This window comes from Vipera ursinii, assembly GCF_947247035.1.
Source record: "Vipera ursinii genome assembly, chromosome: 1".
NCBI classification, from domain to species: Eukaryota; Metazoa; Chordata; class Lepidosauria; order Squamata; family Viperidae; genus Vipera; species Vipera ursinii.
This window is the reverse complement of record NC_139512.1, coordinates 51,759,725-51,781,846: the sequence shown is the minus strand read 5'-3', so window position 1 is coordinate 51,781,846 and position 22,122 is coordinate 51,759,725. Positions and strand designations below refer to the sequence as shown.

Sequence of the window (22,122 nt, the reverse complement as noted above, 5' to 3'; positions counted from 1 at the left end):
TAGAGAGAAGCTTCCTGAGGATGGGGGCTCCGGCATGAGTCCAAAAGCTCAGAAGACAGAAACTCTGGTCTCAGTGACTGACTCAGATTGGATCCTGCAACATTATCCTGGGACACGTCTGTTCGCCTTCATTCATACGTACATGAAGTTCAAACTGGACTAAATCACATAAATTAGGTTGTTTTTTATCCTTACGGCGCCAGTTTTTCGTATTAATGCATTGTAAACCTTTCTGGCAAGTATAGGGAATTGATTGTAAAGTTTGTTCAAAGGACAAAAAAAATGTGCACTTTTTTCATTGGGTAAAATGTGGAATGCTCAACTCACCAGGAAGGAAAGGGCAGCTTTTTTCCCTTAATAAAAACTGCCATAGACGAGAAGTCTGAATTTCAGGTGAAGGAGTTACGTTGGTGAATCTGATCATAGCTACTTTCTGAAATGACCAAAAATGAAGCTTGCGTGTTCTCTGCCGTAAATTGAACCGGGGAAATAAAGCAAAGAAAATAGACGTGAAATTATTACTATGTACTTGCACTGATGAACAAATTGCAATATGGTCTATAGCAAGGGTCCCCAACCTTTCTGGGTTGACAGCCCGGTGGGAAAGGAAGGGGCAGGCATCTTTATGTGCGCATGCGCACAAATGCAAATCTGGCTGCAGGCACATGGACGCGAACGGGGCCATGAGCATGCAGACTCTGCAAATGGGGCTGCTAGTGCTGGCAAGAGGCTTGTGGCTCAGCGAGCGCCAGCACAAGAGGCGGTAAGTTCACACATGTGCGTGCACACTGGCCGGCCACTCACATGGCCCAGTGGCCAAGAGGCCATGGCCTGGAAGTGGGCCATGGCAGATTCTGGTGGAATCAAGAAAGAGATCCTATTTTGAATAGCTATTTTATTACATTGCTTACTCTATTGAGTATATAAGCTAGATATAACAAAGCCCATAATTAGATCTGATCCTGTATAGACCATAGGTTGGAGATTATGGGCGTTGTTATATCTAGCTTATATACTCAATAGAGTAAGCAATGTAATAAAATAGCTATTCAAAATAGGATCTCTTTCTTGATTCTGCCAGATAGCTAAATGCTAGGGACATGGCTTCAGATGGTAATTTCATGGGTCAAGATTTGCATCATTAGGAATATATGATTCTAGGCCTTTAGAGTCCTGAAAACTATTTAATAGAAATACTGTAGTTCTGTCACAGATTTTTGCTGCTTAAGCATATACCTTCCACACTGCTGTGCTGTGTCAATAGTTTATGAGTGCCATAGAGAACCCTCAGGGTGGACTCTGGCCCCAAAACATTTTTGCTAGAACTGTTTGCTTGGGAAAAATAAGCTTCTATTATCCATATATGTAATACTTTTTCTTTCTTTCTTTTTACTAAGCTGCACCTGCCAAAGCCAAGCCAGCAACAGCCCCTGCAGCAGAGCCTGTGGCTCCTGCAGCACCACCATCTCCAGCTCCTGTAGCACCTCCCTCTGAAGCACCAATTCCCACTACAATGCCTCCAGTGCCCCCAGTGTCAGCGCTCCCTGTTGATGCGAAACCAGGTGAGATTACAACATTCTTGTTCTTGGTTTCCCATCTGTGTAGTAGAGGGACCTCAGAACTTAAGATTGTGAAATGATACATAGTTAGAGGCTTTATCTCCAAAATTAGCCTTTCATTTACATTCAGAGCATTGGTGTCAACTCATTTTATTCAAGGACATGATCCCTGCATGCTTAATCCCCTGACACTCTACTTTTCCATTGACTTTCAGTGTCTGCAATAAAGCCAACTGCAGTGCCAACAGCTTCTCCTGCTATGGAACCTGGGACTGGCAAAGGTGCCAGATTGGAACAAAGGGTACTTGGAGGTTTCTCAGTCTGGTGGGATATGATGTGAACACTCATTTCTGCAAGGAATTGTAGTATGGTAACATTGAGGCAGAAGAAAAAATATTTTCGTAAGAGCCTCATAAAAGGCTGTAACAAAGTAACACTAAAGGGCAAGGGATGAACCCAAGAAAGTTCTTCATTCATCAATGTTCTTACTCAGTGGTCTCTAAAACAGGTGGTCAATACAGGTAGTTGTCGATTTACCACAGGCCACTCATGACTCAACTACTCATGACCCAGATTCGAATGTTATGTCTGGGAAGGGCGCTTGGCAACCAGCCCACATGTACAGTTGTATGCAGCTCCTCCTCCCTCCCCATCATAATGCAATTTATTAAGTTTTTTTTTCTGGAAATCAGTGTTTACTTCCAGTTTCTGGAAAATAACATCCAATAAGAAGCAGCGGGTTTGCTTAATGATCTTGGCACATGCTTTACAACCATGTTCACTTAATGACTACCTCAAAAAAGGACATGTGATGACCTGCTTCATCATGACTTTGCCAGGCTCAATTACGTTCATAAGTTGCAATTATCTGTAGTGGAAATTGCAAACCACTTTAGCAAGTGTGAATGTTTGAAATTTACCTTCTTAAAATCTATCCTGCTAGCTTTCCTGAGATTCCAGAGATAAACTCCCATGTCGTACAACTTCTTTTCATAGCAATTTGACTTCTGATGCCTTGTGATAGCATTTGTTTTTATTGTGTCTCAGCTGGGCAATTATTTCAGGCTAAAAATGAATTTTGATTAAGTTTTGGATTCACTGCTCAAGATAATCCATTATGTGTAGATAAATTATCCTGATGTGTTCAACAGGAAGAGAGAAAGGATATGCTTTTAATTTGTTCAGGGTCTTCACTATTTTTGTATGATTTATTTCTGTCTTCAGGTAAAGATGAACAGAATGCGTCAACGCATTGCTCAGCGCCTGAAAGAGGCTCAGAATACATGTGCCATGCTGACCACTTTCAACGAAATTGACATGAGGTAGGGCTTTGCCCTCATTCAGCATAGGAATGCCTGAATTTTGACTTCAGTGTTTGAGAGTCTTCAATCTGATTCTCCCTGTATTTGGGCGCTTTGTTTTTAAAGCTGTATTAATATTAAAGCCGATTATTTTGGTTAGCTTTTGGGGAAAAGGGATACTACATGATATTGATACATGGAACATGTTGTTAAATATGCATCTCTTGCTGACAAAAATATCTGATCTTGTTATTTTCCTCTATTAAAAATTCAGAATTCCTGCATTGATAACATTATACCAGACTTTTGGTAGCTGTGTCTATTGAGAATGTTTTTCTTCCAAGCAGGAATCCCAAGTTCTTAATAAAACCTTTTTTGCAGGCTTTATTAAGATGGAATAATACAAGAATTCCAATAAAGGAATTATTTTCTGTTTAGAGCCAATATATCTATTTGTACATTAGGATGGAGATTTTCTGAGTTTTTCACTGACAGCCTTATGGTAGAGCAGGAGAGGAGACAGATTTCTTCTCTTGGTATGGGTCTGCAGCTATGAACAATTTACATAATCTTTGCTTGAGTTCTTACCTTGTTTATATATTGCCTGCTTATCTCTCGTTAGTTAACTGTTGTTGAGTTGAGATGCTTATAGGAAGAATTCAATTAGTTTAGCTGTTCTGGAGCACTCATTGAAGTTTAATGTTGGTATTTGAGGTGGGGGAGCCAACAGTGTTTAAACCAAGTGCTTGGGTGGCCTGAGCTCTAATGGATTTGAGGAGGGGGAAGCTTATGTTTCAGTGCATTAGGGAAATGATGCCCAAATCAAATTGCCCCATGAAATCTTATCCTCCTTTTTAAAGCAAAACATGTAAATATTTTGTGCTTAGAATATTAAGGTTGGCAAAATAGTCCTGATTGGAAAGGAAGTGATGCAGCTTATCTCTTATTAGAGACTAATGGAAGTGTCACTTTACTCTGGCCTTGTGCTCTTGTTGCAATCAGTAATATGTTTTGTATTGATTGCCGACTGGCGGTATGCCATAGAGCTGGCTTGCAAGGATTGAGACTGAGGCCTTTTGCTTCCCCACTCGAGGTCAGTGTCGGCCATGAAACCTCCTCTTGATGGCTTCCTCTTTTCAGCCACCACTTCATACCTGCAGATCTTGTATCTTGGGAGGCAGTAATGTCTTTGGACAGTAACCCTAGCTCTAAATGAGATTTGGCAAAGAAAAAATAAACAGACTAAACCCAGAGGGACATTTCTGTTTGCTAAAAACTGCCTCTCTAAAGCCATATTGTCTAGGAGATTGATGATGAAGATTGAAACTTCAATATCTATCTAGAATTATATGACACAATTATTCAGTTTAATCTGTGTGACTGGCTTCTCTTCCAGTAAGTGAACAAGGGAAATTACGATTTTCTGTTCTGATTAAAGATGCTTTCAAAGTGCCATTATTTTGGAGACTTTGAAAGGCCCTACTCCCATACTCGGGTAGTTTGCTTTAAGTCTGGCCAAGGAAATGTGAATATGCTATTTCTTTTTTTAGATCCTTTTGTAAAAAATAAAAATATGAGTTTGTCTATGGTAGATAGAAGGGACGCGGTGGCTCAGTGGGTTAGGACGCTGAGCTTGTCGATCAGAAGATCGGCAGTTTGGCGGGTCGAATCCCGAGTGCCGCGTAACAGAGTGAGCGCCTGTTACTCGTCCCAGCTTCTGCTCACCTAGCAGTTCGAAAGCACGTAAAAATGCAAGTAGAAAAATAGGGACCACTACAGTGGGAAGGTAACAGCGTTCCGTGCGCCTTTGGCGTCTAGTCATGCCGGCCACATGACCACGGAGACGTCCTCGGACAAGCGCTGGCTCTTCGGCTTTGAAACGGAGATGAGCACCGGCCCCTAGAGTCGGAAACGACTAGCACACACGTGCGGGGGAACCTTTACCTTTACCTTTATGGTAGATAGACCAAGTCTACATAAAAATACAAAATTCTTTATCTTATTCTATCTTACACTGAAGTTTCTTTGTACACAGCTGGAATCAATCTTTCCAGGAGAGTGCTTGACTTGGTATTGTATCTTTAGTCTTGGACATTCACTTATCTTCTTTGCTATCAAAGAAACTTTGCTGAAAGTTTCAGGGATTGAACATAGGATTACCTTCATAATAAATATGCTGTACTTCATGATAAACATACTGTGCTAATAAGCTGTTGCTTCCTCATATTTGTTCCACGATTGATTCAGATGCTTATTCATAGCATGCATACATTTCCGCCTGTCATGCTATTCTTTTCTATGAAAAGCAGCATTATGCAAGATGCATAAAGGGAGTAAGAAACAGCAAGCCCAAAAAATTAAAGGCACAAAGGAAAAAAGATAGTCGATTCTTGTTTATATGAACATAATTCACTATATCTCTTTTTTATACAAATTTTATTGATTTTCTGATATTACATTCACATATTTGAAAAGCAACGTGGTGGCTGGGTAGTAGTAATTCAATTACATACAGATATCATTAGTACAGATTTCAAATTGCTACCATAAATATTTCATCTCTTTTTCCCTTCATATACACTGTCTATTTGTAAATTAAAAGACAAGTTTTATCCTATCCATCCCATAGAAAATAACTTTCTTACATATATCCATAGTTTTTAGTTTACACATATTCTAATTGTTTTAACATACAATCTTTTAGACAATCAATGACCTAATAGATTTTTCAATTTTAATTTCCACTAACATTTAGATTTAACGTTTGATATTTATCATTCCCAAGATTTTCAGTATGCTCCTAATTCATCAATCACCATTCCTCACAAAATCTAATATTCAAAATACACATCCCGTTTACTTAACTTCTCACCCTCTATGTCAACAAGTTAAGGATACAATATGATATCCTTCCTTTTTGCTAATTTTCAGTTGTTGTTTTAAGTAGTAATCAAAATTTCTTTTTATTTCAATATTTAATGCTTCCTCTCTTCCTCTTTATATCTGCTACCTCTTGCTTAAACTGATAATTTTCATTTTTAACATTCCATATAGACCTATTTATTACTTTCAACAATAAGTTTTTAGCTTATCTGCATTATTCACCTTTACATTACCTTTATGCACAAATCAATATTCAAATTAGCTATTAGTATTTATACTGCTAAATTTTAATGACAATTTTTTTTCTTTGTCTCAGTTCATTACAATGTTTTGTGTTCAACATACACATCTTATCTATTTAAGTACATTCTGTTTCAGATTTCAATAAGATGGTCGAAACTCCATTCTTCTTGAGTCTTATTCTAGCTTTTTTCCTTTGCCAAATCATCTTCCATGTCATTGTTTTTGGGTCATCAAACCAATCTCCTTGTAATATCATGTATATTAATTGATATTGGCAAAACCATCTGATCGCCCTTTTTTGAGAGGTAGGTCTAGTAGGTCGTCTCTTTATTCTTCCATATCAATGTAGTTGTTCTGAATTGTTTCTTCTCATCCAACTGTTCTTTTTCTAAATCCTCTAGTTCCTTCTGAGTTGTATAAGAAACCTTTTCCTTTTTCCAGTTTGTCAATGTCTTGTCTGGATTTTCAAATATCAATATTTGTTTAATAGTAGATTTTTCTGTCATGGTACTTGAATGTTTCATTTTTTCTATTGTGTTTTGTATAGATGGTTCTTTAATTGTGGTCAAAGTTTGGGCTTTCATATCTGGGCTGTCTTCTTGTTCCTTCACATAGCCTCTTAGTATTTCATTGGTTGTGGTAAGAATTTGGATTAGTGTTTTTAACATAGCAAGAGTTTGTTGATCTTCATCTATAAATAAATTTTGTTCCTGGTCTTCTTCCATGTTGGTATTTTAAACTAAAGGTTTTATACTTAGAAAATCCAAAAGAAAGATTTTTTTTCTAGATAGGGAACACAAAGCCTTTCACAGCTGTTGTTTCAACGTTCTCAAGGTTATGTATCTTATCTATTTCCCTGGGCAGTCAGCCAGGCCTCTCAAAGTTGTCTTCATCTTTTCAGTGTTTCTTTCTTTTTTTCATAAGAAAGAATCCAGATTTCCAACAGAAGTAGACAATGAACAATAGGAAATAAAAAATCTTTCAATCCACACGCTCTGAGAAATAAAGTTCCAATTGGGATTCAGTTACTTTTTCAATGTTCAAAATGCCCCTGGGTATTTAGTCACCGCTCTTTCTGGAGGGAGGGCTGAAATCCCCCTTCCCTCACCACAGGGAGGAAAATGCTCAGCAGCTTAAGGAGGTACAGAAAGTAATTAGGGTGTAAAAGAGGTAGATCTCACCCAGTCTCTTCTGCACTGCTTTAAGAGTTGCCTGGTGGAAAATGTAACTTCGGCTGTTCACAGCCTAGGGACGAGCCATAATGGCCGATCCTTTCGTCCGCCGGTTTGGAGGGATCGCCAGGTCCAATGGGAGAGTTGCGGCTCTCCTGCGATCCAGTTAGCGATCCTTGCTGGTTGCCTCTTCAGGGCAACTTTCGGCCCTTTTCAGGGCCCCCCAGTGATGCAAAACTGGACGGGGGAGAGAGAGCAAGTCTCCCAGCCGTCCGTAGCGGCTGTGTGACAAACTGGAAGTCCTCAATTCACTATATCTCATCATCCCCTTTATATCCTTACAAACTTGCCTTTTTACCACCATGACCAAAAAGCACTTCCTGTGCTACCTTTTGTTTTTAAAACTTCTCTCTTTTTGAGGATCTCATCAATCACAACTTTTTCACTCTTCCCTTTCCTCTAGACCCATTCATTTTTTTGTATATTTATTTTGTGATTTATGATCCTAAATTGAATAACCATGAGAAATTAGAGTGCACTTTTCTTGTGTGGGAGGAGATTCTGACTGAAGTTTATGTATGGATTGTAGTAAGTTATTATGGTTGAAAGACTCAATGGGAAATAGGATGAAGTGTAAACATTACTGAATATATTATATTAAGGAATAGAAAGAAAATATTGAACTGTAAATATTTAACATTATTAATAACAACTTTATCGTCACTTTGAATGTACACCAATCGGCATACATTAAAATGAAATTTCATTGCATACAGCTCTCAAAGGGTCACCACCTCCGATATACATATACCCCTTGTTCGTGGCCAGCTCAAGTTACAGATCTTCCATTTTAGTCTCTAGGCAATGAATGATGATGGCAAACAGGACAGCTGGAAACGGAGCTCCATGTGGATTAACCCTCAATAATAATTTTCAATCTTTTCTAAGTGACTTATTAGCTGCATCCTTATTTTGGTAACCAACATCAGATATTTAGCTATTGCAAGACAGCAAAAGCTTAGCATGATTGGTAGTATTTTTAAATAAAGGCATTAGGAGTTCTTGGGAAGCCTCCATATTAAATTTAAAAAACAGGAGAATATGTTTCATTGAACTTTACATCCCAGAGTTCTGAAGGAGCTGACAGATATTATTTCAGAACCATTGTATAAATATCTTTAAAAAATCTTGGAGTACTGGGGAACTACCTGAGGATTTGAAAAGAGCTGATGTGGTTCCCATCTTCAAAAAAGGAAAAAAAATAAACCCAGGAAACTACAGACCAATCAGCCTGACATCAATACCTGGGAAGGTACTGGAAAAAATAATCAAAAAACAGATCTGTGAACATCTAGAAACAAATAAAGTTATAACTAGTATCCAGCACAGGTTTGTTAAAAACAGATCATGCCAAACCAATCTTATTTCATTCTTTGACAAAGTGACTAAATTAGTAGACCTGTGAAATGCTGTGGATATAATATATTTAGACTTCAGCAAGGCATTTGACAAAGTAGACCACAAACTACTTGGTAAGCTAGAAAAATGTGGGCTTGAAAGCATCACCACCAGATGGATTTGTAACTGGCTGACAAACTGTACTCAATGAGTAGTCCTTAATGGTACCACGTCTACATGGAGGGAACAAAGCAGTGGGGTACCACAAGATTCTATCTTAGGCCCAGTACTCTTCAATATCTTCATAAATGACTTAGATGAGGGAATAGAAGGGGATCTCATCAAATTTGCAGATGACACCAAGCTGGCAGGAATAGCCAACACCCCAGAAGGCAAGCTCAGAATCCAAAAAGATCTTGACAGACTTGAACAATGGGGCCCATCTAACAAAATGATATTTAACGTGGAGAAAAGCAAGGTTTTACACCCGGGCACTAAAAACCAAAGGTACAAGTACAGATTAAGTGAAACCTGGCTCAAAAACAGTAACTGTGAGAGGGACCTTGGCGTTCTAGTGGTCACTCACTTAAACATGAGTCAGCAGTGTGCGGCAGAAGCCAAAAAAGTTAATACAATCCTTGATTGTATAAACAGAGGCATAGAATCAAAATCATGTGAAGTATAAGTACCACTTTATAAAGCCTTAGGCCACATCTGGAAAACTGCATCCAGTTTTGGTCACCACATTACAAAAGAGAAGTTGAGACTGGAAAAAGTGCAAAGAGGAGCAGCTAAGATGATTAAAGGCCTGGAGACTAAAACATATGAAGTATGGTTGCAGAATTTGGGTTTGGCCAGTCTAGAGAATAGAAGGACTAGGGGGGACATGATAGCAGTATTCCAGTATTTGAGAGGCTGACACAAGTAGGAGGGGGTCAATTTATTTTCCAAAGTTCCAGAAGGCAAGACAAGAAACAACTGATGGAAACTAATGAAGGAGAGAAGCAACCTGGAATTAAGGAGAAACTTCCTAACAGTGAAGACAAATTATCCAGTGGAACAGCTTGCCTTCAGACGTTGTGGGTGCTTCATCACTCGAGGTTTTTAAGAAGAGACTGGAAACTACTTGTCTGAAATTATATAGGGATTCCTGCTTGAGCAGGGTGCTGGACTAGAAGATCTCCAAGGTCCCTTCCAGCTTTATTCTGATTGATTGAATCTACTACATTATTGCAAGAATTAAATCTTTATACAGTATGACTACCTCAGAGGTGTCAAACTGCCGGCCCGTGGGCCGTTTGCATCATGCGGAGGCCGCACCCACCCCAGCTGTGGCAACGCAAAAAAAGTTGTGATACGTTGCAATGCATCACGTGACGTGGCGGGTTTGACACCCGTGATTCCAAGACATTTAATCAAGCCTTAGTAAAACAATCCAGTATTTACTGTGGTTAAGGTTATTAAATAAAAACCCATTTGGAAGGCATAGTTATTACTGATGCCGAAGTTTTGTAACAAAACTTTCTGAACAGTTGATTTATTTATCAAAGCAGATTACATTGATTTGTTGTTTATTATATTTGAAAAGTTCATTAATTATGATAGTTCATTCTTGAAAAGAAAACTGAATTATTGTGTCCTTGAACATTAACATTATTCTTGATATATTGGTAGTAGTTTTAAGAATCCAGAAGCTATTGAAAAACTTGATATCCATTAAAGCATTTTTTTTAATTTGGAAAATATACCATTCAATCTGAGTTTTGGATAAGCATTGTTGATAATAGTGTCACTTCTTGTGTGAGGCTTTTGTATTTGCATTAAAAACATACATGGCATGTTTGAGATGCAATTCAGTACATACTGTAACTAGACATCAGGTGAAATGTACTGCAGATTTGAAAATCTTTTGTAAAATTTGTGGTAAATATTCTTATGGTATTTGCAGTAACATCCAGGAAATGAGAGCCCGGCACAGGGACAGCTTCCTGAAGAAGCACAATATGAAATTAGGTTTTATGTCTGCCTTTGTGAAAGCTGCAGCCTTTGCTTTGCAAGAGCAGCCTGTTGTGAATGCAGGTAAGAAGCCAGTGCTTATATTTCTGAGTAGAAGACAGCCCCCGAGTGTATATGGAGCTGGGATTAGCCCACTTCAGAATTAAATCTCTCGCTGCTAAGCAGGTCTGCTGTGTTACTGATTGTGTCACCTGGACTTGTTAGGTAAAAATCCCTGTGCTGAAACAAACCCCTTCTCAGCAAAGGAGTAATCAAAGTGGGGATGAAAAAAGAGCTTCTGATTTGCATCTGGGGACTTTCGTCAATAATGACGATGATGGTTTTATTAGGAAATGATCCTCTGAGAGGATACTCTTTGAGAAAATCCTAACTTACTTTTCCACTATGATTTGCAGCAGACCTAACTTGGTTTCCTACCCTGCCTCTATTTGTCTTTTCTGTAAGGGTTGGCTTCTAGTTTGAAAGTCAAGAGGCAGGAATTTCTCTCACTTGTACTATAGTACTATAGTATGGGGAAATAATCAACAAGACTTTCTTTTGCAGCCCCTTTTCAATAACTGGAATGGGAGACTATTGAGTGCCCCAACAAAAGGGCAAGATGTATGATAATAAGCATGTATTTTTTAAATTTCTTCTGCTCTTTCTTCCAATCTCCAAACTGCTGCACAAGTGAAAAGAAACTCTACTTGTCTTCTAAGCTCTCTAGCAAGTACCAAAGGCTTAGAAGAGGGACAGAGGTTTCTCTCATATGGCTGATGATTTGAATAAGGTAAGAAATAATGGATGCCAACAGGCTCCACCCTGCTATTCCTTACTTTATTCAAACATTGTTTAAATAAGACAAAAAATGTATGTTCTATTTTATCAGAGGGCTTGGAAAAAATTGTGAAGCAGTTTGAAAGAAGGAAGAAGCAGCAGGATACATTTCGGCTACACTTTATTTTCCAAATTGGAATAAAATTCTTTTATGTGTTGCCTCGAGTTCTCTGTTTTGAGAGACTTGGGATAGTATGAAAGATGGGAGAAAATTTGTTTAAATCATAAAACTTTTTCAGATTTTGTAAGACTTTTTAAAAAATTAACTGACAGAAAACACATTGTGTGACTACATGGGCTCACCCTTGTAGATGTTTTTGGTAACAACACAGAATGGTTTAACCTGCCTTTTTCCAGGATGCATTTTCAACTTGCCAGTCCAGTTTCAACTTATCTTCACTCCTAGGATTTTTTGGTAGAGTTTTATTCTGATCTTTTCTCTTTTCTGAATTTTGTAATGTAAATTAGAAATCTGCATTAAAAATAGGGTATATTTGTAATATGCGCGTGCGCGCACACACACGCACACACACACACAGAGGATCTGTAACAGTAGGGATACTACTGGTAGTATGTCCATACTGTATCCCTTGCTATCTATCTAGCTGCTTGTTTTTTTAAAGATATTTTGAAAACAACGCAGAAATATGGTATGTAGCATAAGTAACTGTATTTAAGAGCACTATAACATTCTGTCAAAATTTCAGTTATATTCATTGGCCCCAAAAGATTATCTGGCATACACAGACAAGGTTGTATTAGGGAATACTGCAAAAATATGTTATAGAAAGTATGTACAGTGTGCTAAGAAAAATATACCGAGGAATATATACACATTTTTCCCAAGTCTTTGGTAAGCAATGCAGAAATGGGATGAACTAAAATTCAACTGGGAAAAAAAATAGAATGAGTAAAATTAAAATTCACAAATATGTCTTTCAAGTATTTCAAATAAAATGAAGGAACTAATTTGCAGCAAATAGGAAGGTACTAGATATGCCTTGATACTCAATGTGTAGTTCTTCTAAGTCAAGTCTTGATTGTTGGTGTTGCTCTGTGTAACACCTACTTTCCTTTTTCAATTTAGTGATTGATGATACAACCAAAGAAATGGTGTACAGAGAATATGTGGATATCAGTGTTGCAGTGGCAACTCCTAGGGTAGGTATTATGGAGACAATTTCACCTGGCCAGTTGATTACTCTAATTTATGAAAAGGGTTTGCTTGGGGTTAGAAAACCTGCATAGAAGTTTTTGGACAAAACTCCATGGTAGTAGAAATTATTTCTACTTAATCTTAAATTTAATCCTAGGTAGAATAACAGTCTTTGTCTCCTGCATTTGTTTCCTTTTTTTTCTTTCAGAGACAAGTAAGTTGAGTCCACTTTCATTTTTCTGCTTCTAAAGGTGAACTAGGAGCTCTGAAGGCTTGGGTTTTTTTTGGGGGGGGGTTGAAATCCCTCAGTCCTAGTGCTACTAGATCACTGGGCATCTATACCTGTTTCATACAATAGGTATCTATATACAACAGTTAGCCAGAATTCTAATACCTTATAGTTTGGCACTCTGATTGATTACTCTCCATTTAGGTCCTTCTCTCTGGCTTAACAAATCCCAATATCCAGTGTGCATTTCATAGTAAATCCAATCCACGGGGCAATTGTTCAAGTCCATGACTCAATTGCTGTTGGGAACAGTCTAGTAGTATGTGCCAGCATGTTGCTCATTCATGGTACAGTGAGGGGAAAAAATATTTGATCCCCTGCTGATTTTGTACATTTGCCCGTTGACAAATAAATTATTAGTCTATAAAATGGTAGGTTTATTTTAACAGTGAGAAACAGAATAATAACAAAAAAAATTCGGAAGAATGCATTTCAAAAAAGTTATAAATTGATTTGCATTTGAATGTGTGAAATAAGTATTTGATCCTCTATCAATCAGCAAGATTTCTGGCTCCCAGGTGTCTTATACAGGTAAGGATCGGAGATTAAGAGCTCCATGCAAGATCTCACCTCGTGGAGTTTCAATGATCATGAGAATGGTGAGGAATCAGCCCAGAACTACAGGGGAGGATCTTGTTAATGATCTCAAGGCAGCTGGGACCTTAGTCACCAAGAAAAAAATTGGTAACACACTATGCCGTGAAGGACTGAAATCCTGCAGCGCCTGCAAGGTCCCCCTGCTCAAGAAAGCACGTGTACAGGCCCATGTGAAATTTGCCAATGAACATCTGAATGATTCAGAGGAGAATTGGGTGAAATTGTTGTGCTCAGATGAGACCAAAATCAAGCTCTTTGGCATCAAGTCAACTCACTGTATTTGGAGGAGGAGGAATGTAGCCTATGAACACCATCCCCACCGTCAAACATGGAGGTGGAAACATTATGCTTTGGGGGTGTTTTTCTACTAAGGGGACAACTTCACCGCATCAAAGAGACGATGGGCAGGGCCATGTATCATGAAATCTTGGCTGAGAACCTTCTTCCCTCAGCGAGGGCATTGAAAATGGGTCGTAGATGAGTATTCCAGCAACGCAATGACCCAAAATACATGGCCAAGGCAACAAAGGAGTGGCTCAAGAAGAAGCACATTAAGTTCCTGGAGTGGTCTAGCCAGTCTCCAGACCTTAATTCCATAGAAAATCTGTAGAGGGAGCTGAAGGGTCGAGCTGCCAAACGTCAGCCTCGAAATCCTAATGACTTGGAGAGGATCTGCAAAGAGGAATGGGACAAAATCCCTCCTGAGATGTGTGCAAGCCTAGTGGCCAACTACAAGAAACATCTGACCTCTCTGATTGCCAACAAGGGTTTTACCACCAAGAACTAAGTCATGTTTTGCGAAGAAGTCTAATACTTATTTCACTCATTAAAATGCAAATCAATTTATAACTTTTTTGAAATGCGCTTTTCTGGATTTTTTTGTTGTTATTCTGTCTCACTGTTACAGTAAACCTACTATTAAAATTATAGACTGATCAGTGGGCAAATGTACAAAATCAGCAGGGGATCAAATATTTTTTCCCTCACTATATAAGCTATAGTTCTGCCTTCCTTTTACACATAAATGTAGCCATGGTCTAACACAAGGGTGTCAACTGCCAGCCCATGGGCCGGACGCATCATCTGGAAGCCACGCCCACCCCATTGCTGGCAATGGCAAAATAGTCCCGATACGTCTCACAACGTCACGTGACGTCATGAGTTTGACATGTCTGGTATATCATGACAAATATTCAATGTTAAATTCAAAATATTAAGCATATCCTACTAACAAAACGAATGAACTGTTATAGTTTGAGATCATTTTAGAAAAGCTATTTGACTCAATGAATCAAAAAGCTCCTTAATTAGATTTTTCTATATTTTTTTGAAATGTTATTAATATTGGTTTTTAAGTGTTTTTTTTATTTCCTATAGGGTCTAGTGGTCCCTGTCATCAGAAATGTAGAAACGATGAATTTTGCTGACATTGAGCGTGCAATCAATGAGCTGGGAGAGAAGGTAATTACTCTGAAGGGATCTTCAAAAGAGACAGTAGAATCTGCATGTTATTTTAGAAATAAAAAATACAATATAGCTTGCAGAAATTAAAAGTAACAGAATCAAAATACACATTCAGCAAGTTGAAGACAAGGCAAACGGTATCTGGGTATTCTCCACTTTCATACTTTTAACAGTTTAATATAAGACATTCCTCTATTGTGAATTGATCCAATAAACAAACATCTGGGTAGTTCAGCATTTTGTTCTGAAGACTAGTCAGAAGGATGCTTCCAGAAAGTCTGCAAGTGTGGAGAACATTTTTTTTCCTTCCTACCCAGTATAAAACTAATTTGTTTGTTTGTTTATTTCCCATCTTCATTGTTTCTTTTTATAAACAAGATGATTAACTCCTCCTTCCTCCCATTTTCACCATAACAACAACCCTGTGAAATGAATTGAGCTGAAGTGGAGTGAGCGGCCAAAGGTGACTAATCTGGGTCTCATAGTTAAGGCCAGAGTAGAACTCCTCCTGATCTGGTTTTTAGCCTGGTGCCAAACTGATCCTGCCAGACCATTCTAAAACTATACCCATACCAGGAACAGATAAATAATTTTCTTCCAGATAGTAGAACCATGTGTACCTTTTTTTGGGGGGGGGCATATTCAGAAAGGTTATATCGGTGTTGTCGCAGAACAGGTTAATCCTCATCATTCTTAATAATATGTGTATATGCTCTGTACTAGGAAAAATCATGTCCTGCAAACTGGCCCTCTGCTCAGTGCAGGATCCGCCCACAGGATCTCTCATAGATGATCATCAAGTGTTGATAACTTGGAGAAAGAAAGCTCACTACTTCATACGGCACCCCATTCTATTGGCTGACAGTTTATACAGTTAGGAAGTTCTTCTCGAGATCTAGTTCTAACCCACTGGATCTGGCCATGAAACCTGTTGTTGTTAGTTGCGAAGTTGTGTCCGACCTATCGTGACCCCATGGACAACGTTCCTTCCTGTCCTCTACCATCTTCTGGAGTCCATTTAAGCTCACGCCTACTGCTTCAGTGACTCCATCCAGCCACCTCATTTTCTGTCGTCCCCTTCTTCTCTTGCCCTCAACCTTTCCCAGCATTAGGCTCTTCTCCAGTGAGTCCTTCCTTCTCATTAGGTGGCCAAAGTGAGTTTCAACTTCAGGATCTGACCTTCTGGCCATGAAACTAAAGACGGCTAAATTTCCTCTCAATCTTCTCATCGGTATGCTGAATGTGCTCTGATCCTTTTAACTATTCCTCATTCAGCTGATATTGCAGAATCTTAGGAGTCTTCCGAACTTACTCTAATTTGGTACTATCCTTTTTTGAACTAAACACTGTATTTCAACTGCACTTTGACCAGGGCAGAAGAGAGTGGAACATTTATTTCCTGTGATCTGGGCTATATGCTTTTGCTAATGCATCCCAAGATATCATTTGCCCTTTTAGGTTATACAACACACTGCTGGCTCATCTTTAATTTACAGACTACAGGGACACCTTTTTTTTCCCACATGTACTTCTGCTAAGCCTGGTCTCCCTTCCTATACTTGTGGTTTCCTTTTTCATACATTTGCAGAACTTTATATTCCTTTGTTAAATTGTATTAATTTTGGTGCCTTGTTTAAGCCCATCTAGAGCTTTTGAATTGTCTCACTCCACTAAACTGTTTCTGCCAGTTTTGTGTCATCTGTTAACTTGATAAGTATCCCCATGACTCTCATTAATCTCTAGATAAAAAAGTTGATCTGTACAAGGCCCAGGACTCAGCCCTACTGAAATCTTCTCAAGACTTCCCCAGGCTTTCGATTATTATTTATTTTATTTATTTATAAAATTTATTGGCCACCCATCTTATCCCAGGATTGCTCTAGGTGGCTTATAATCATAAAGTTTAGTTTTTAACATTTGTTTCATTGACAAACATTTCAGTTTTTTGTTATAAAGCTACCTATAAGTGTTAAATGAAAAAATAAGCAATTTTCAAATCAGATTATGGGGTCTTGAGTTACATTGTTTAAAATCAAATAGCCAGCCCCACATAGTCTCTAAAAGACTGACATAAATTAAACAGAAAACAAATTTAGTTTTGATAAAATATTGGAGAATTAGTTCCATCTTTGCCAGTTTGTTTAATTTATTGCACATACTGACAAGTACTAATTTTCAATACAACATGGACATTATCTATGCAACAGCTTCCTCACGGAAGATACATTCCAACTATATAGAAACACCATTCTTTACAAATTAAAGAATTGTTTTTTTGCTTTTAATCATCCTCCACAGTATGCTTGATTGTCAGTCTTCTAATCTGTCCCCATCCAATTAAATGTCAACTCTTCGACTAAGGGCAATTTTTTTCTCCTACTTCAGTGCATACAGGATTAGTTAGCACTATTTTCTCCAGATCAGCTTTCACTGCACTGACCCATCTTCCGGTTGAAAGAGTTCCTATGTTTACCATTAGATCTTCCATTTTTAGATATTTTTTGCACCTTGGCAGCTACAGTATCTTGTTAACTTCACTAAGGACACCCAGTAGTTGCTTCAACAAGAAGTAGGAAATTTCAAGTTCTGTGAATATTTCAGGTGGTACTTCAACTTCACCTAGAACTTGCCCTACCTACCATTTGATCAGCTCGGCACAAAGTTGGATTAATCTTGGTACCTACACCAATAAGATCTTTTGATAGAGCATATTGCAAATATGTTCTGCAAACAGATAGTTTTGGAAAAGACAGACTTGCACATACACTTTCCATCATTCTCTTTTGAGACAATGCCAGGTCTCACCACAGATTCCTGGCCAATCTTTAATACATCTTTTAGAATGCTATCACCAGCTACACCTCCCTTAAATTCCCTTAAAGATTATGGTGATAAGGGACCCCAATGAATTGTGTATGGGTGTGTTTGCTGGATCTGTGACCAGTGTTTGTTAACCTATTATAATTATTGTATGGTATTTTTATGTTCTTGGTTTTATTGTATATTGCCTGAAGTTAGATGGAATCGGGCGGTGTTAGATGAAACAGATCAGATTTGAATTCATATAAATTAGCAGTTTTCTCCTTGTTTTATCTGTCCTTTGCTGCAGTTCCTCTTCCCGTAATAATTCCCTTCATTAAATGGAGTCATTAAATGAGCTCCTTTTGGATACCGTCATTCAGTCAAGAATGACCCCATCCAGCAAACTTATCATCTAGTCAATGCATTACCATTTTATTAAGCGGTGTATATCAGTGATTTCATTGGCGGTTTTTCTGAGATCAAGATAAACTGTCAGCAGCATTCATTTGAACTATGAGCTAGTAACTCAGAAGATACGGTGTGATTTCTTTGTGACAAACCTAGTCTGATTCCTATTAATTGTGACATGTCTGTCCCAAGTGTTCACAAATGTAATATTGAATAATCTATTGTAAGACCTTGTCCTGTATAGTTGTAAAGCTAGGGGCAACATCATTCTTTACTCTTACAGAAGTCCTTGCCAGTTTTCTGGGGCTCCTGAATTACTAAAAGTCATTCTGCAATTGCCTCCATTCATTCTTTTGGTACCCAAGATGTAATTCATCCAGCCCTGGAGATTTTAATTCAGTTAAATTAGGATTTTTTTCTTGGCTTGTGTGTTTTGGTGCAGTTCCTCATTCCTCATAATAGCATAATGATGACCAGTTAGCTCTCCATTTCTATTCTGAGGCAAGACAGAGCTGAATAGGAGTTAAAAAGTTCGGCCCTCTCTTCATCACCTTTTACTAGAGATTGAGGTGGGACAGTAATGCATTCTTTGCTCTGAGAAGGGCTCGTATTTGTGATGTCCATGTTTGTCCTGTTGAGAGTTGAGACCCAGATACTTTTTTTTCCTGATTTTCTTTTTAATATTCCAGCATAAGTCATTAGTGGTCATTGTTTTATCTCATTTCAGGCTCGCAAGAATGAGCTTGCCATTGAGGACATGGATGGTGGTACATTCACCATCAGCAATGGTGGAGTATTTGGATCTCTGTTTGGAACACCCATCATCAACCCTCCTCAGTCTGCCATCTTGGGCATGCATGGCATCTTTGACAGGCCTGTTGCTATTGGAGGCAAGGTATGCTCTGTGGAGATGATACTCAAAATTTAAGGGTTCTTTTAACATTACCTTAGTCACTGAAAACCACGTTTCCGTGATTAGCTCTTACGTAACTCTTTTTTTTAGTAGCAGAGAGGCTTTTTAAATGCTCATCAAAATGAATATCAAGCTCCTCAGTGCTGTTCATGGAAAAGTACATCCTACTTGGTTATATCAATGTTGATGAGATTCTTTAGTTGAGAGGAAAGGAAAATTGGTTAGTTTTAATCAGACAGAATATAAAGACATCATAACTGGAAACTTTGACTTTTGTGAATTATTTCAGAAAACAAAATCGTATCCAGATAATTATTTTGAGCTATAAGTTAAAAGGATTTGGGTCTGCCAAAACCTCAAATTCCTTGCCAAGAGGTCCAAGATATTTGTTTATTCAGTTTATATAGTTATCTACTTACCAAGCAATTCTGGTAAAGATTAAAAACCAGGGATTATTTACTTACTACACATTAAAAACATTAAAAAGGCAAAAGAAAATGATAAAACAATGCCATGGAAGCAGGAGACAAAACTCATCAAATGACAGAGAATTAAGAATCAGGTCACTGAGGCTTTCTTAAAGGGCTAACCAAACTTTTGGGAAGGGGGCTGATTCATAGGGCACTTGAGGTTCTTGGGGTAGAATAGAGAAAAAAGTACAGTAAGGGAAACAAGTTGAAGGAGAGAGTAGCTACCTAAGATGACGTTCAGTTTAACAGTGAGACTTCTCTTAATTTAGGTTGAGGTGCGACCAATGATGTTTGTGGCACTGACGTATGATCATCGGCTGATTGATGGAAGGGAGGCAGTGACTTTCCTGCGCAAGATCAAGGCTGTGGTAGAAGATCCCCGAGTTCTGCTGCTTGACCTATAACGGGTCACAGCACATCCTATCTCACCCCATCCAGTAGAGCAAGGATACAGCACCAGCAGATAAAACAGAGGACATTGAGGAATCAGCAGGGCTTCATTCCAGTCTTTACTTCCCTAGTTGCAAGAGGTGTTTTAAAAGGAAATTTGAGAGATACCCTCTCTTCAGAAGAATTCATTTTATTCCCAGAATAAATCAACGGCTGTCCTGGTCTATTCACATATAACCTATCCTTCCTGCCTTCCCTCGTCCAATCCAATTAGGTCTCACCTTGTCTCTTTCCTCAGGTTATTGCAGGAGGAGAAACTACTTGTTTCTTAGCTAGAGTTCCCCTCCCATCCTGTTCTTGCACAAAATTTCAGGTTTAATTCATTCTCTGGGGCGAGATGCCAGGAAAGAGATAAAATTGCTGCTGGGTCTCTGTTTAACACAATGACTTGCATTTTGCAAAGTTAACAGGAGAGAGGAGTTACTGTCTACCATGATTCTTTACACAGTGCCTGGTCTTACCACCTCCATAAAAAAAAGCAGATATTTCCTGTACCTCCTCCCACCCAATTTTTATGGGTTTTTTTGGCTTTTACCGGCACTTATGATATTAAGACCCTAACCCAACAAACTTTTTATAGCCTGTATTAGCATCAGGCAATTTAAGGACGACTTTCAATAATTTTTATCTTCCGCAGTTCTTTTAAGATCAGGAAGAGCATAGTATAACTCAGATTGGAAAAAGATAAAAGAGTTACTTTTAAAACTTGAATAAGGCAGAATTGGTGTCCCTTCTTGCTATTGGGACCAGTTCAAGCTATGTAATCTCCACAACTATCCTAAATTCCATCCAATTCTCCTTGATTGACTTCTTCAGCTACTTGTCTACAGTGGTTTGGCCTGATTGCATGGTATTGTGAGTTGGGACTCGAGTGTCTCTGGCATATATATCCTGATATAAGACTGCTGGTTGGTGGGGACATATCCTTAGTACAATAGTGTGCACATGTATTGTTGAGTAAGAGGGTTGCTAGTGCCTGCAGGGTTTATTACTCTTGCCCACTGCACAGAACTTGTAATTAAAATATTTAACAACAGATTTTAAAACAAAATAAAACAAAGAAATTATGCATGAGTGTTGTTCCTTTCACTTTGATGATTAGAAAAACTTTTCCAGCCTTTCATAGAAGGAAAATGAAATGTTCCACAGGCAGCGCTTGAGAATTGTTGCTGCACTTGCTCTAAAATCTAACCAGATGAGCTAATTAAATAAGAAATCTTCAGCTGTTGAAATCTCACAAAAGTAAAATTAACTGAGAATAGTTGTGTTGACTTATTGGGCTTGAGACCAGACTTGGCTTTTCTCCAAGGGATAGAAATATGATTAGTGTTGCCGTCCATCGGCTGTCAGCAGAGCTAGCAGCAGAGTCAGACGAGGTGGGGGAAGGGGAACCTGGGTCAACTTTGGAGCCTTTCGAAGGCTCTGATGAGGAAGCAGAATCAGGGCAGATGCACAGCCGGGGCCATCTGTCTGCATCCAGGTGTAGAGGCAGCTGTCTTCGGGGGCCTGAGATGAGTGAGTGGGACAAACAAGATGGGGCCCGTCCCAGATGCACATATGCAAGGAGAGGAGAGCAATGGAAGGCAACAAGCCAGCTCTCAGGAAAAAGAAGACCTAGATGCTAGCCAACCCCACCCTGGCTGGGAAATAAATGAGTTTGGGAGTGGCCGGTTGTCATTTACCAGGGTACATCAATCAAGTCAGATTCCTTTACCAGAGGGGTGTCAAACTCAATTTCATTGAGGGCCGCATCAGCATTGCGGTTGCCCTCAGGGGGCTGGGTGGGTGTGGCCTACTGGGTGGGCATGGCTAGAATGCATATGGCCTACTGGGTGGGCATGGCCAGCTCTACATCTTTCACATCAAGGGTGCCTATGGGGGCCTGGGCAGGAGTGGGACAGATCTGAGGGTCTCTGGCAGAAGGAGGGTCTCTGGGCCAAGGCAGTGGGGGCCGTTCCCTCACTGCTTCCAGGATGGCTTTGCAGGCCACATGAAACTACTTCGCGGGCCGGATCCGGGCCCCGGGCCTTGTGTTTGACATGTCTGCTTTACCAGAACCAGGTTTGTCGGGACTATTGTGAGGTGCCAAACGAATTTCCCTGGTGGGAACTAATAGGTAGTGAATTAGCCTCAGCCAGTGTGAACAGAGACTGTTTCTCCTTGGCTTAATCTTTGAAAGATTTCC

At 39.0% G+C, this 22,122-nt stretch overlaps 1 protein-coding gene across 2 annotated transcripts in view; it reads left to right on the top strand.

Annotated features, from left to right (window-relative positions):
- The window catches only part of DLST (dihydrolipoamide S-succinyltransferase), a 33,078-nt gene extending 12,072 nt beyond the window's left edge, over positions 1-21,006 (top strand). Inside the window, exons 8-16 of one of the 2 annotated variants that reach the window (XR_014490676.1) lie at positions 1,398-1,562; positions 1,775-1,860; positions 2,784-2,881; positions 10,505-10,635; positions 12,476-12,549; positions 14,808-14,891; positions 18,832-18,999; positions 19,757-20,455; positions 20,611-21,006. Coding sequence is in view for 1 of the 2 variants with exons in the window: in XM_083348293.1 (XP_083204419.1) it covers positions 1,398-1,562; positions 1,775-1,860; positions 2,784-2,881; positions 10,505-10,635; positions 12,476-12,549; positions 14,808-14,891; positions 18,832-18,999; positions 19,757-19,891 (941 nt within the window). In the remaining variant the exon portion in view is untranslated. Of the gene's footprint in view, positions 1-1,397; positions 1,563-1,774; positions 1,861-2,783; positions 2,882-10,504; positions 10,636-12,475; positions 12,550-14,807; positions 14,892-18,831; positions 19,000-19,756 lie in introns of both variants that reach the window. The other variant, XM_083348293.1, reaches the window with a different exon arrangement.
- Positions 21,007-22,122: the final 1,116 nt, after the last annotated feature.